The 13,597-nt window shown below is 40.1% G+C and overlaps 1 protein-coding gene across 1 annotated transcript in view; it reads left to right on the forward strand.

The window, feature by feature from the left end:
• The window catches only part of cpne7 (copine VII), an 84,298-nt gene that overhangs the window by 54,179 nt on the left and 16,522 nt on the right, over nucleotides 1-13,597 (forward strand). The window contains exons 9-11 of the mRNA XM_052028696.1: nucleotides 194-253; nucleotides 5,085-5,218; nucleotides 11,294-11,348. Coding sequence (XP_051884656.1) covers nucleotides 194-253; nucleotides 5,085-5,218; nucleotides 11,294-11,348 — 249 coding nt within the window. The remainder of the gene's footprint in view (nucleotides 1-193; nucleotides 254-5,084; nucleotides 5,219-11,293; nucleotides 11,349-13,597) is intronic.

Genomic DNA, 13,597 nt, shown 5'->3' on the forward strand with positions numbered 1-13,597 from the left:
TAAAATCAACCAGAATAAGACACATAATCCATGTGGACTGCATTAATCCAAAATGAAATAAGTGTAATTGATAATTATCAATCATTTGAACGGGTTGAGAGGTCTTTTTTAGGGAAAATTATTAGTCATTTTATATTGTGCGTTGAACTGATTTACTTCTCTTGGACTAACAAACCATTTTTTTGTGTTAAAGTTGCACAGGGTATATTCCTTTCTAGATTACATAATGGGAGGATGCCAGATTCACTTTACGGTAGGTCAATAGTTATGTTTTTAAACCCGCTTCCCCATATTGATGTTTCTCTGCCCTTGAAGATGGACACTTGATTGTATTTGAATTGTTGAAAATGAACATTAACTATAAGTTTGCCAGAGGTTTGGAGGTATAATGTTATTGACACTTTCTGATTTCCAAGCTAGGGGTGGCTGGTTACAAAATTGTGAAACAGTTGTACTTTACTTTTGTTTAAGTTATGACCATGTGAAAGTGAAAGATAACAATGATTTGGGACAAGTGAAAAGATGAAGCTGTGGCCATTAAATGGGAGGGTACTGTTGATCCCAGTTTTATTTGAACATATTCATTTTGATGCAAGGCTAGGAGTCAACTTATAAATGCAAAAAGGCCTTTGTTGCATAGAAATATGACTGTTTGGATCATTGGCATTTCATGTCCCTCTCTAAATGCCACCTTCTTCAATCAGTGCGGTTAGTGCAGTGTAGCTAATCCTGTTGGGTATTGAGTCCCAGGAATTTGATCCAGTGAAAATAAAGAAATAACAATAAATTTCTGGAAAGATGATAGAAAGTGAACATTCAGGAGGCAGCATTTCCATGTGTCTGTTTTCCTTCTCTTTTTGGATAGTGCCATTGGTGAATTTGGGAGAGGTTGTTGAAGAAACCTTTGCATATTGCTGCAGTGTATTTTGTAGATGGTAAACACTATAATCATGGTGGAGGGAGTGAATGCTTCAGATGGTGGAAAAAGTGCTTTGTCCTGGATGACACTGAACATGTTAAGTGTTGTTGAAATTGCACTCGTACAGAGAAGTGGAGAGTATTCCATCACATTCCTGACCTCTACAATCTTGGGTGAATTATTCAACACAGGACATCGATCTGGCTGTGACATCTGTCACCACATTGATTTGGCTCGGACTGATTCAGCTGATCTGGCTGACAAGATTGGTGGCCCTTTCCCTCACAACTTCATGTGCATCACTCCTGAAGCGCAGTGCTTCGCCACAGAGGATGTCTCCCTGGACGAGGACCCCTTCATTGGTCTAGGGTACTTGATGCAGCTTCTCCCTGCTAGACTAAACCTCCGAGACCAGTTGTACGCTTACACAGGGAAGTTATGCTCCAAGACTTTAAGGGACTTCAAGGGCAACCTGCTGTTTTTTACAAAAAAAGATACCAAGCCTTTCACCTGCTCTTACAGACACAGAATTTAGGATGGCTGGCCCAGTTAATTTTCCAGTCATTGGTGACCCACAGGTTTGTTGATATTGGAGAATTCAATGACGGAAGTAATTTGGACTTTCTTCGGTTAGAACTGGGCATTCCTTCGTGAATATCCCCATTTATAATAGAGAGAAAGTCTTGAAGTTATTTGGTCCATGAGAAACTTCTACAATAATGTCCAGGGTATCAGTTGCTTGAACAACAACCTTCACCAGCTTCCATTATGATGGGTATGACCCCAGTCAGTGGTGTTCCTTTCCATCTTGATTCCCATTGACATCAACAGTGCTACTTAATGCCACTCAGGAAAGCACTGTCTCAAGGACCACTGGTCTCACTTCCCTTGTGGAATTGATTTGAATGTACTCTCATAGGATGTGCATGTTGATGCCTATCCCTAATTGCCATTGAGATAGTGATAAGAAGCTGCCTTTCTGAACTACTGCATTAATTGTGATGAAGGTACTCCTGCATGCTGTTTAATAAGTAATTTCCGGAATTTTCCTTGGGACACTGAAGGAATAACCATATATCGCCAAGTCAGAATGGTATATGAATCAAAGGGGAACTTGGAGATGCTTTTGGTCCATGGCTCTGCCCTCCTCCTTTCCAGTCCTGATGAAGGGTCTCGACCCAAAACTTCGACTGTTTATTTCTCTCCATAGATACTGCGTGACCAGCTGAGTTCCTCCAGCATTTTGTGTGTGTTGCTCCAGATTTCCAGCATCTGCAGAATCTCTTGGATCTCCCTTTTGATCCATGCACCTGCTGTCTTTGCCCTTCTAAGTGGGAGGGGTTGAGGGTTTGGAAAGTACTTTCCAAGAAGCAGCTCATTTGTTCATGTTGGGGTCAATGCTTATTGAGGTTTGGAGCTGGTAGATCTAGGATGACCATTAGATAAGTGAGCTGGTTATTGGTGAGTGAGTGCACTATCAACAACAGCTGCCATTTTGCTAATGGGAACAGTAATTAGCCAAATCAGATTTGTCCCTTTTATGGTTAGGAAATACCTTGGAAAATTGCTTCTAGATACCTTAATGCTGTTGACAGCGGTAGTGTAAGCTACAGCATTTTTGACATTTGGCATGCATGCTATCAGAGCTAACCTGCTGTGTCATTGGTCAATGGAATGTTTTCAAGCTCTGTTTAGCTTGTATGTTTACAGGCCTACTGTTGTTCCTTCACAAATTCACCTTGACATTTTTCCCCTAAGTTGTTTGCAGTGTATAAAGAGCGGTGGTGTTACAAATTCCCAGTCTTGAGTGAACATTAATTAACCATGTGTTGTTTTGGACTGTTATATAAGTAACAGTGGCAATCTCTAATTTGGCTGGGACCACTGCAGGAGAAACCTACAACATTGTACAAATTGGAAGTACCTTTGCTGTCGATTTTTGTTTGGTTTAGATGGGCCCTGAAATTCAACACATCATCATAATACTGCCAGTTTTGTACTTGGGTAGATGAAGTGGGCTTTGGAATGGAAGTTGGATCTGTGGCTCCTCTACATGTTTTATTAGCATCCCAATTCTAATGGAAGTGAGGCCAGTGGATGAACACATGCCAATAAATTTGCAAGCATCCAAATGGCAACTTTGAATGGGAACACACTACTCACCCTGCTTTTATTCAGATCCAACCCTGATTTTTCCCATTTTAGATGTGTTTATTTGTCTAACAATCTTACCTGAATCTGCAGATGAAGATGGATGTGATGCCTGAAGGACAAAGTGTTTATGATTATTTTGAAGAAGTAATTTTCTGGCTATGATATTGTTCTGATTGCATCTTTTTCAGCCTTTGTTTTTTTCTGAAAGATCCATCTTGAAATCCTAATTCATCTGGAGCAGATTGTATTGCTGAAAATATTTTGGATAGTGTCCTTTAGTTTGCAGTACAAACTAGAGAAGGCTTTTCTCTAGATTCCCAATGGGGATTCTATTATGCATTAACTATCTCTTGGATAATGAGAAATAAGAAGCTGTGTAGGGAAGCCCATTATTCAGGCAGCACAGAGCCTGGGATACTCTGTCACTGAGATATATGGAACTAGATGCTTCCTTTTATCATATTTTGGTGGAGATGTGTGGAAACTGGGACCACTGGAGGATTTCAGCACTGTGCGACAGTCAGAATTGTGAATTGTTTCAAGGTCTGTGCACAGTTGTTGAGCAATTGGAGAAGGAAGCTTTTATGTTTGGGCTCATTCCCACTGGAGGCTTGTACAACATGAGTCAATTTACAGTGCATACTTGTATTAAATCACTAATACCTAATTTGCCAGAATGATAGAACTTGTGTTTCCAAGCACATGAATGGGCTATAAGTCGTTACAGAACTGGAAGACTTTCCCAAGGATCTTGGAAAATAAACTCTGTTTCAAAGACAATGTGAAACAATACATCAACAGAAAGGAATTTCACTCCACGAATGTTTAAGTGATTATATTTAAAGTTACTAATTCCTCCAATTGGATGTGAAGTGTGCTAAGATCTGCCAACATGGTTTTCTCTTCAGTCATTTGAGTATTTTTTTTTACCCATTTACAAACATCAAGGATGAACAAGAAGCCATGGGGTTCTTGGTGTATGATACCACTTTAGTTATAGCACATCACAGCCAGAATTAACTGAGTAACTCTGGGAGTGCTGAAGGAATGCATGGTTGTGCTGGGTAACCCCAGGCAATTACTGTACAAGAACTGTAGTGGCCTGTTTTCCCCTTCTACTGTTTTATTCTCCACAATGGACCAGAAGCAAATTTCCGGAGGCTGATATTGACACCCTTGAAGCGGAAGATCAGGCACAGTCAACACCAGGCACCAGGAAGGCATCAAGAGAACTGCCAAGAAAGCTTGCTTGAATCATTTTCACTGAATTATAATCTTGTTCCTGTCACAACACATTTCCAATCACACAGCAGCTTCATATTAGAACCCCTGGTGTTTTCCTGAAATCACATTTCCTGTTTGTATATAACAGTGGGAGTAAAGAGACTACAGCAAACCATCCACCCTGCAGTAATGTCACCATGGAATCAGGTGGTCATACACAGTTATAATGTACCCACTTGGTCCACTCACTCCTCTCGGGTACTGCCACTCCCTCCAAGGGCTGGCAAAGCCTGCCCCATGTTTGCAGTCCAACCTCTACTGCCCTCTTCCACTCAACATGTTACCAATCAATTCGGTATAGGTAGCTTGCAGAAAGCATTCAAAGACTGGCAAGGTTTCTGCCAGTGCCATCGGTTGTTTGACATAAAACTCCAGCCACTATCCATCTGTCTGGTGGACAGCATGCCACACAGGGAAAAAAAAGGGAAATTGTCAGGAATTAAATGATATAAGACTGTAATCAGCAAAATGAGTTTAATACTTCTGTGCATTCAGTTCATGAATCTAAAAGCTCTTTCAATTGTAAACTACGATTTTTGTAGATATATGTTTCAGTGTGTCCTTCAAGTCATGGATTTCTGCTGCAGTATATTTATAATGGTGCTTTTCATTTTGACATGTCTTGTGTGCTTTTATTTAGAACATTGTGCAATACTATGAGCTTCTAAAGAAATGTAGCATCCAGAGCCTGATGCTGTTAATTATGACTTACCACCTTCTATTTTAGGTAGCCATTGACTTCACAGCTTCAAATGGAGACCCACGAAACAGCTGTTCTTTACATTACATCAATCCCTATCAGCCCAACGAGTATCTGAAAGCACTTATCTCTGTTGGTGAGATCTGTCAAGATTATGACAGGTAATATTAACCATCCATCAGAAAAGAACCTCACAGTCTAGTAGCCTGTTAATTGTAATGGTTCTCATTAGTTCTAGGGAGATGTATGGGTTTTCATTTGAACTTAGGGTAAAGCATAAAATCCTGCATTGCTGCTTGTTTTCATTCTCCCATTTTCCTTGTCTCAATATTGCATTGATGGCAATAGAATAACCAATGGACCAGCTGGGGCACATGAAATGATAGGAAAGTAAATCTCCAACAGAGGAAAAGAAACTACAAAATCCCTACTATTTTTAACAATGGAAAGTATAGACTTCTTCTGGATTTGGGCATAAATTGCATTCTATTCAGACAAATTATAATTCTGAAGGAATCATATTAATTTAATTTTTTGTCCTTTCGCAAATGACAGTTGTAGATGACACTAGTTCGTCTTGGTCCTGTGAAATAAGGCTTTGCAAAAAGCAGTTCATGAATGCTTACCCTGCTTGCATGGGCTCCATTTGCCTGCTACCTTAACAGAGATCACTCAATTTAAATGGAGTGACATCTCTACTAAAATAAACAATGCTCCTTTAAGCAAGTGACTTCTGGGAATGTTAAATAACTGTCCTCCTAACTTTCAAATACAGCTAATGGTGTCTATTAGGTTCCCAATTCTCCTCACTAATGCATGACCACAGATACAACATGCTCAGTCCAAAATCCACTTGAGATTTTTTTAAAAGATTCATTGGAATTGATAAAACATAAGTTTGTCATATCCACTCTGAAGATTTTACTAAGATCTTACTAAGATTTTACTAAGACTGCTTCACAAATAATTTAAGGCTGTGCTGAGGTGATGATTCAACCCAACACCCAATTAATGTGTTCTTTCTGTGAATGGAGTCATAGTGTGAAATATATCAATCATTATTCACAGATTGGAGCATGGAATTGGACAGGTGTAGGCAGCATACTAGTGGGGGAGTGTGTGTGACTGTGACGTTTAAAGGGGCTGGGACATTTAAAAATGTCTCAAATTAGGTGACAAAAATGATGAAATGATTAGCAGCCTTTGGTAATGTTGGGGTAATGGAGGGCGTTTAAGAAGTAATCAGCAAGGTGAAGGGAAAGGCTACCCAAGAGTCATCTGATTAAAGGCCGGATGAGGTGATCGTGATGAGAGTTGTTCACTGTGCTGTTCCACACCTCTCTTTAAGTTCCCACTGCAGCTCAGCTTGATCCTGTAGCTGCACTGTACATCACAAATTGTGCAAGTCCCTCATGCATCATTCCTCCTGTATCTACCAGAAGGAGATGTATTCTGCACCCAACTCACTGTTGCCCTAAATCTCCTGATTACTTCCCACTGACTTTTCTCGCGCTTGATCCCTGGTGAAGCCGGGGGACATTTTGTTGGATCAAATAGGCTCTAAATGTACAAGCTGTTTGCTTTTTGTGATACAGATATTGCACTACATCCATTCATATTCCTGAGTACAGCTGCTCCAATAACTAAAGTTTAATTCCATGAACTCTACAATTTAGCCATAGGTTTGAATAAAATAGCGTAGTTTTTGGATCTCTCAATGTTATGCTTAGGCAATAATATTTAAGTATCAGTGACTTTCCCTCTGAGTCAAAAGATTGTGGATTCAGGGCTCATCTGAGATTGGAGCACTACTTCTTCTTAGACCATCCCTTAGGGCCAACGGTGATTTGTTTCCATTTGGGTTCTGTGGGTTCTGAAATGGCTGATGAGGCCAATTTGGCATCTGCAGATTTTGCATAATGGGGAGCAGGAGGTGCTGCGGGAATGTGGTGGTAGGGCACTTTGATATCCTGAAGAAGGGACTCGAGGTTTTCAGTTCCATCTATGATGTTCTTTCCTAAAATATCAGGAATATTAACAATGTGGTTAGGATGCTATACTGTCAAAGAGAGCATCCTTGAAACTTCCCCTTTGTCCACATGGTAACATGTTATGATGAAGGTTGGAGTAGAGGGTCTGTTTTGGGAGTTTGGTGTTGGGCATGCAAACAGTGCAGCCTGACTAACAGATCTGGCTGAATTCAATAGAGCCTCAATGACAGAGATATTTGCCCAGGAGGTGACACTGATGTTGGTTCACTTATCCTGCCCGTGGATTAGGGGGATTTTGTGGATACAGCACTGGTGGTGTCTCTCCAGTACTTTGAGATGCCTGTTGAAGGTGTCACATGTTGTTGCTGGCAAGACAATAAGTTCTGTGCTGGGTTGAGATCTTGATTTTCCAACACTATTTTCCTCAGACAGCCAAAGGCTGAGACGTGGAAAGTAGTCCATGTGTTCCATTTCACATCTTTATTGTCAGAAAGCGTGTTAAAGAGGCGAGATGGAAGTGTGGGTAGGCTGGTAGAGAACCTTTGTTTTGTAGATATTGAATGCAAGGCAAGCATCATCTACATACTGAAGCTCAGTATTGCCATTGGTTCTGGAATGGAGGTGGTATTGGTTGAAGAGATTCCCATTCATCTTTTGAATAGCTTCATTCCAGTGGGAAACAGACTGGAGACAAGATGTAGTACTGCAGCAAGAAACTTTGAGACAAATGTTTGGATGATGACATTGCCTTGATGAATACAAGTCTGCACTGAGAGTGGGTCTGTTATGGTCACATTGGCGAAGATCACAGCTTACATAGCTGATGTATTATGGAGACAAATTATAGTCACTTTAAACTGATGGAATCAAAGGTTGGTTGTGAGGTCAGTAAATGCCCTGTACAGTTGCTGAGGGTGATTTCTGCATTTCTCTTGGAGTTATTCTGCAGTGAAGATTGTGTCCATACTGCACCCAGAAGGAAGAAATTCACACTGTGATGAGGGAGGCAACTGTTTGGTCATTGTGATGACTCACTCTGGCACATAGCAGTGAGGTCTTTTTTAGCTCCCACAGTTGGTGGCATCTCTCAAGACCACTGGCATATTCTCCTCTTCCGAGATGTAGGAAATGAGGTTGAGAAATTATGTCTGAAGTTCCTCTCCATCAAGTTTTAGAACTTGAGCAGGATATCATCTGCTCCCAAGGCATTGTTTTTCAGTTGACATATGGCCATTTCTGCTTCTTGTTGGTTGGTAGTGGTGGTGAGACTGGACCAGGTAGTTTGCTATGGAATGGTGTCAAAGACATCCATGGATTTTCTGTTGGACCTTGTGCCTGTTGAATTATTTTCTCTTGAGGCTTAGTAGCATTTCCAATCCAAGAATACCTTGCATTTGCAGTCTTTAAGCTCCTGGATCTCCTGGTCATTCTTATCTGATCATGCCTGATGATTTTTGGCACAGAAGCCAAGAGTCTCTTCACAAGTGCCAATTAAATGCTAATACAGTCCGGCACTGTGGCTTGTGTCATTCAGTTACATGCAAGCTGTTGTCTGAGAACTTGAGATTTCAACATGTATTTTCAAATGACAACATTTATAATTCTAGATGCAGTGCGGCGAGCATTATAAATGTTATGCGGTAAACACATGTTATGCAGCCATATCACCCAAACAGACTGCATGAAATTCAGTTACCTCTCTTTAACAGGAGAAGCTGACACAAGCCAGACACAGCTGGCTAACTGCAGGATAACAGGGATATTGTAACCCCCTCATCGAGATGGTTTGCTGGCCTTGCTAGAATGGTCGTTGCCTAACCCCTGATCAGCAGAGGGATGAATTAATTCGAAATGGTGGTATCCTCATACTGCATCTTCCTTGAACCCTATCCACTTTCTCTTTGTCCAACAATAACCACACTTACTCTCCACTCCTACCCCTGCATCCACTCCTGGTGAAATGCCATTCCTGAGCCTTTCTGCTTGTCAAGCAGTGGTGATATAGGATAAAGACAGTGATAACGATGCCATTACTGTCACTTGATTTCATGTTTGCAGCAAGTAGTTCAGATTGGGTCTGACATTTTGACTTTTATAGCATCAGCACAAGTAAAAGCTCTCAATGTTTGTCTGTTGCAGTGAAAGCTCAGTTTGTGCTTAATGTAAATGATAGCATAAAGGCAGGACCTGCACTCGGAATGACCTGAAGCCAAAGCGGGAGGCAAGATTAGTATAGATGCCAGATGATATAGGACTCAGATGAGCACTTTGATGGGCTGTCCACAGAACAAGCTTGATGGTTATGCACATTGAAATATTGCTGCTCGTACACAATCACTGCAACACACAGAGACATTGACTGGCAACCAACCTTCAAGTGCATAATTTGTGGACATTCCCCTAGTTAGCATCTGTACGGTGGTGGCTGGATTGGATCCATTTGTGCTATTTAATCTGTGCTCAGCCTTACAAGATGGAGATGGTATTATCTGCAAGTTGAGGCCAAAATGGTGTTGCTCGTGTCAAATCAACATTGCTCACTGATTGTGGTTCATGATCTGCCTACTCTGCAAGCTTCCAATAGATGAGTACTGCATGAACATTAATACCCCAAACAAGAAGACATCCAGTGCGAATATTCCCCAAATCTGCACACACATCATGAAACCTAATTTAGGATTCCAAAGACACTCATGGTATCTGAAGAAATGCTTGCTAACAATCCCAAAGTATCATCATACATCCTATCACCAGAGATCTTGCGTAGCTACAATTAAAACTGTATAATCAGATTATATGTTCTAATGTTTACTATTCTGCCTAAAATTTATCCTTGGTTTGTTGCATATGCTGTCCCTGTAGGGCAAAATTTTGTTGTAGCGTTCTTCAGTTTAATGAGCTGTAGTAAACAGAAATGTCTAAATATGCAATGCCCTATATGCCGCATGCAATATATTTTCTTAAAATGCAGATGGTTTATTAACGGCTGCAATAGGTTATAAAAAAATCATATACCTTTAGGATTGATGTGGACCAGCTACCGCATTGGAACTGCCCTATATGAAACATGATTTATGTGAACAAATTTTTAATATCACTCTGCTATTCATTTGCGATACCAAGCAAGTGGAGAGCAAATCTGCAGTCCTTTATACCAATCTCAAAAGGTTTATTTTCCTACATGAACGCAGACAGTCGTTTCAGTAGCTGCACATTGGATTTCCCATGATGATGCAAACTGCCAGCTATGTTCTGTTATACAAGGCTATACTCACAGTAATGACCAACCAAAACATAATTTGTAACTCTGAGATCTGGAGTTACTTCCCTCAATCTTTAATTGAACACAGGCATCTTCATGCCCCATCAACTTTTTGAAAGTTGTCTACCAAGTCATGCCTAATATGGCCAAGAGTACTGCTAGCATAATCCTTGGAGACTGGAGCCTTTCATTGCATCGGGTTATACTGGTGCACCAATGTATAATGCCATTAAGCACCAATGTTTCAGTTACGTCTCAATGCAAATCTAACTTTATTAAAAATGTCGTTTCAACAAAATGTTGCAACAGTAAATCTTTTTGGAGTCTTTTTTTGCCAGTTTGCTCCCATATTCTAGAAGGGTGATAGGATTAACCAAGAAATTACATGCCAGTGAGACTTGAGTCACTAGTACGGAAACTATTGGAAAAAAAATCTTGGGGATGGGACTTATGATCACTTGGGAATGCAGGGATTGGCTAGAGGGAGTCAGCGTGGTTTTGTAAGGGGAAATCCTCCCTCACAAATATGAGTTTTCTGAGGAAGTTACTATGAAAATTAATGAAGGAAAGACAGTAGACATAGTATACATGGACTTTAGCAAAGCTTTTGACAAGGTCCCACAGGCTAGGCTGGTCCAGAAAGTGAGGGCACATGGGATCAGAGATGTTTTGGCAAAATGGATCCAAAATTGACATGGTGATAGGAGGAAGAAGGTGGTGGTCGAGGTTGTTTTTCTGACTGGAAGTCTGCAACCAGTACAGGGATCAGTGCTGGGACCTTTGTTGTTTGTTGTATATATAAATGACTTGGATGAACATGTCTGTGGTCTGATAGGTAAGTTTGCTGATGACCGTAAAGACTTGCCTGTTCTACACTGATATTAAAGCAATTGCTTTTCCATTTGACGAGAACCTGGGTGAAACTGTCTTTAATTTTACAACAATATCTTTTTCATTGATCTGTGATTCATTCTAACTCCTAGTGATAAGAAATTTTCTGCCTTGGGATTTGGAGCAAGAATTCCTCCTAATTATGTGGTGAGTGATTTCTGCTGAACGTTTCATGGTGTTATGTGCTTAAGCTGTTCTGGGTGTGCCAGTTCCTTTCCTTTTGCCCCACTCCTTTCTGTGCAACATCTTCCTTTCATTGCCTACATGTCCCCATTTTCCTCTGTCCAAGTTGGCACAGTCCTCAGTGAAAGCTGATTTACTTCTGTTCAACGCTATTTCCCATTCATGAGCCTTCTGTCCGCTCCCAACCCAGCTCCATTGCAGAGTCACATGTTTTCTCAAGATTCAAATCTGCCTTGTCCTAAGCCGTAACACCATCTGCTCTGTCTGCCTCTCTCTTTCTTCTCTGTCCATATCTAATATTGGCAGTGGTTCTATCAAGATACTTTAAAAAACATTTGGCAATATTTTTCATTTAATTCTGTTTGCTCATACATCTTGGCTGAAGCGTTCTTCTCATTGTTGCAAAGGAAGGAGATAAATCCTTGTAAATTGTGTGGTCCAGTTAATTTATTTATGTATGCCCTTTGTGTACTGATCATTGCTATATATGCCCCAGAATTTGCATTTAATCTAGTATAGTTCAGTTCTACATTTTCTCTCTTGATAGCTGTCTGATCAGTTCAATAAATATGTAGAATAATTTTGTATAATTCTCCAAACAGACTCTTTGTCAAGATAAATTGCTTATATTTTTAAAAAGCTTCAGATTATACCATGGTAACTCTAAATTTGCTATAGTATAATTTACATGTCCACGTCTGGCTTATGGAAAACGTGTCTTTAATTTGAGATTTTTGTTTTGACAGTGTACTTGGAATCTATTTTCCAATATTTATAAATCACAACCTATCTCCCTGAGCTAGAGTGGAGGAGGAGAGGATGTTTCTTATTGTGTGAAAACCTAGAAGCAAAAGGACTGTTTAAAATTAAGAAGTTATCCATTTAAGACAGAGACAAGACAAACTTTTTTCTCCCAGTGGGTTGCAAGTCTTTAGAGTCAGAGAGTTGTGAAGCATGGAAACAAGTCCTTTGACACACAAAGTTTGTGGCAACCATCAAGCACCCACTCATACTAATCCTGTACTAGTTGCTCTTTATTTTCCACTCGTTCCCATCAACTGTCTTCAGATTCTGCCATTCATTTACACAGTAGGGACAATTTATAGTGGCCCATTAACCTGCCATGTCTTTGGAATATAGGGCGTTGAGATATGGGAGAAAACTGGAAACCCACACAGTCACAGGGAGAATGTGCAAATTCTACACAGACAGCACTGCAGGTCAGGATTGAACCTGGGTCGCTGGAGCTGTGAGGCACAGCTTTTCTTGCTGCACCATTGTGCTGCTCTACAAATGTGGTGGAAACAGAGACGTTGAATACTTTTAAGGCAGAGCTAGTCACAAATAAGGAGGTGAAAGGTTACTGTCGGTAGATGGGAATGCAGGATTAAGGTTACAATCAGCTCAGTCGTAATTTATTGCAAAGCAGCTTTGAGGGGCTGTGACTTAGTGATGTACATTCATATACTTCTGCAATAATATTTTGTATAAAATTGAGCAATAATGTGAAGTAGAATAGAAAATATTATGGCTACTGAATGTGCAAAGCTGAATCATTACTTTAGTTCATGACTGCGTATTTCACAAAATCACCATGAATCAACCCATTTTGCACTTCCATATCGGCAATGTATTTCATGCACTGTGCTTTTTCTTAAATACATACAGCATTAGGAGGACTGGCTCATGAGGGAATAACTGAGTTTTACCAATTTTTGACATTATTGAATTCAGAGATATAGTGATTTTTATGTCTTGCACTGTACTGCTGCGGCAAAACCACAAATTTCACGACATCTGTCAGTGATAATAAACCTGATTCTGAATCACTGTAGGAATCAGAAGTTTCCTCCTATTGGAGCTAGGCCAGATTGTATTATAAACTCTTGTGCAAAGTTAGAACTATAAAGCCTCTTGTCAGGTTAAAAAAAAGTCTTCACATCTTTCACATACTGTATGTTTGCTCAGTCTCATCAGATAAGGATCACATTGACACAGAATAAGCCAATGTTTGGTTCAAGTCATTAAATCTCAATAAGATGAATATGTAGATTAATAATCAGAATCGTATTCACAGTTCAATTGAAATAACTCACCTATCTGTGTGATAATATGAAAGTATTGTTCACACTACAACAGTGGATCACCATGTTTAAGTGGAAGGGAGCCAAAATTTTTTACTACTCTCACCATTCAGACAGGAGCAGAAGAAG

The sequence above is a fragment of the Pristis pectinata genome, chromosome 13 (assembly GCF_009764475.1).
Source record: "Pristis pectinata isolate sPriPec2 chromosome 13, sPriPec2.1.pri, whole genome shotgun sequence".
Classification (NCBI taxonomy): domain Eukaryota; kingdom Metazoa; phylum Chordata; class Chondrichthyes; order Rhinopristiformes; family Pristidae; genus Pristis; species Pristis pectinata.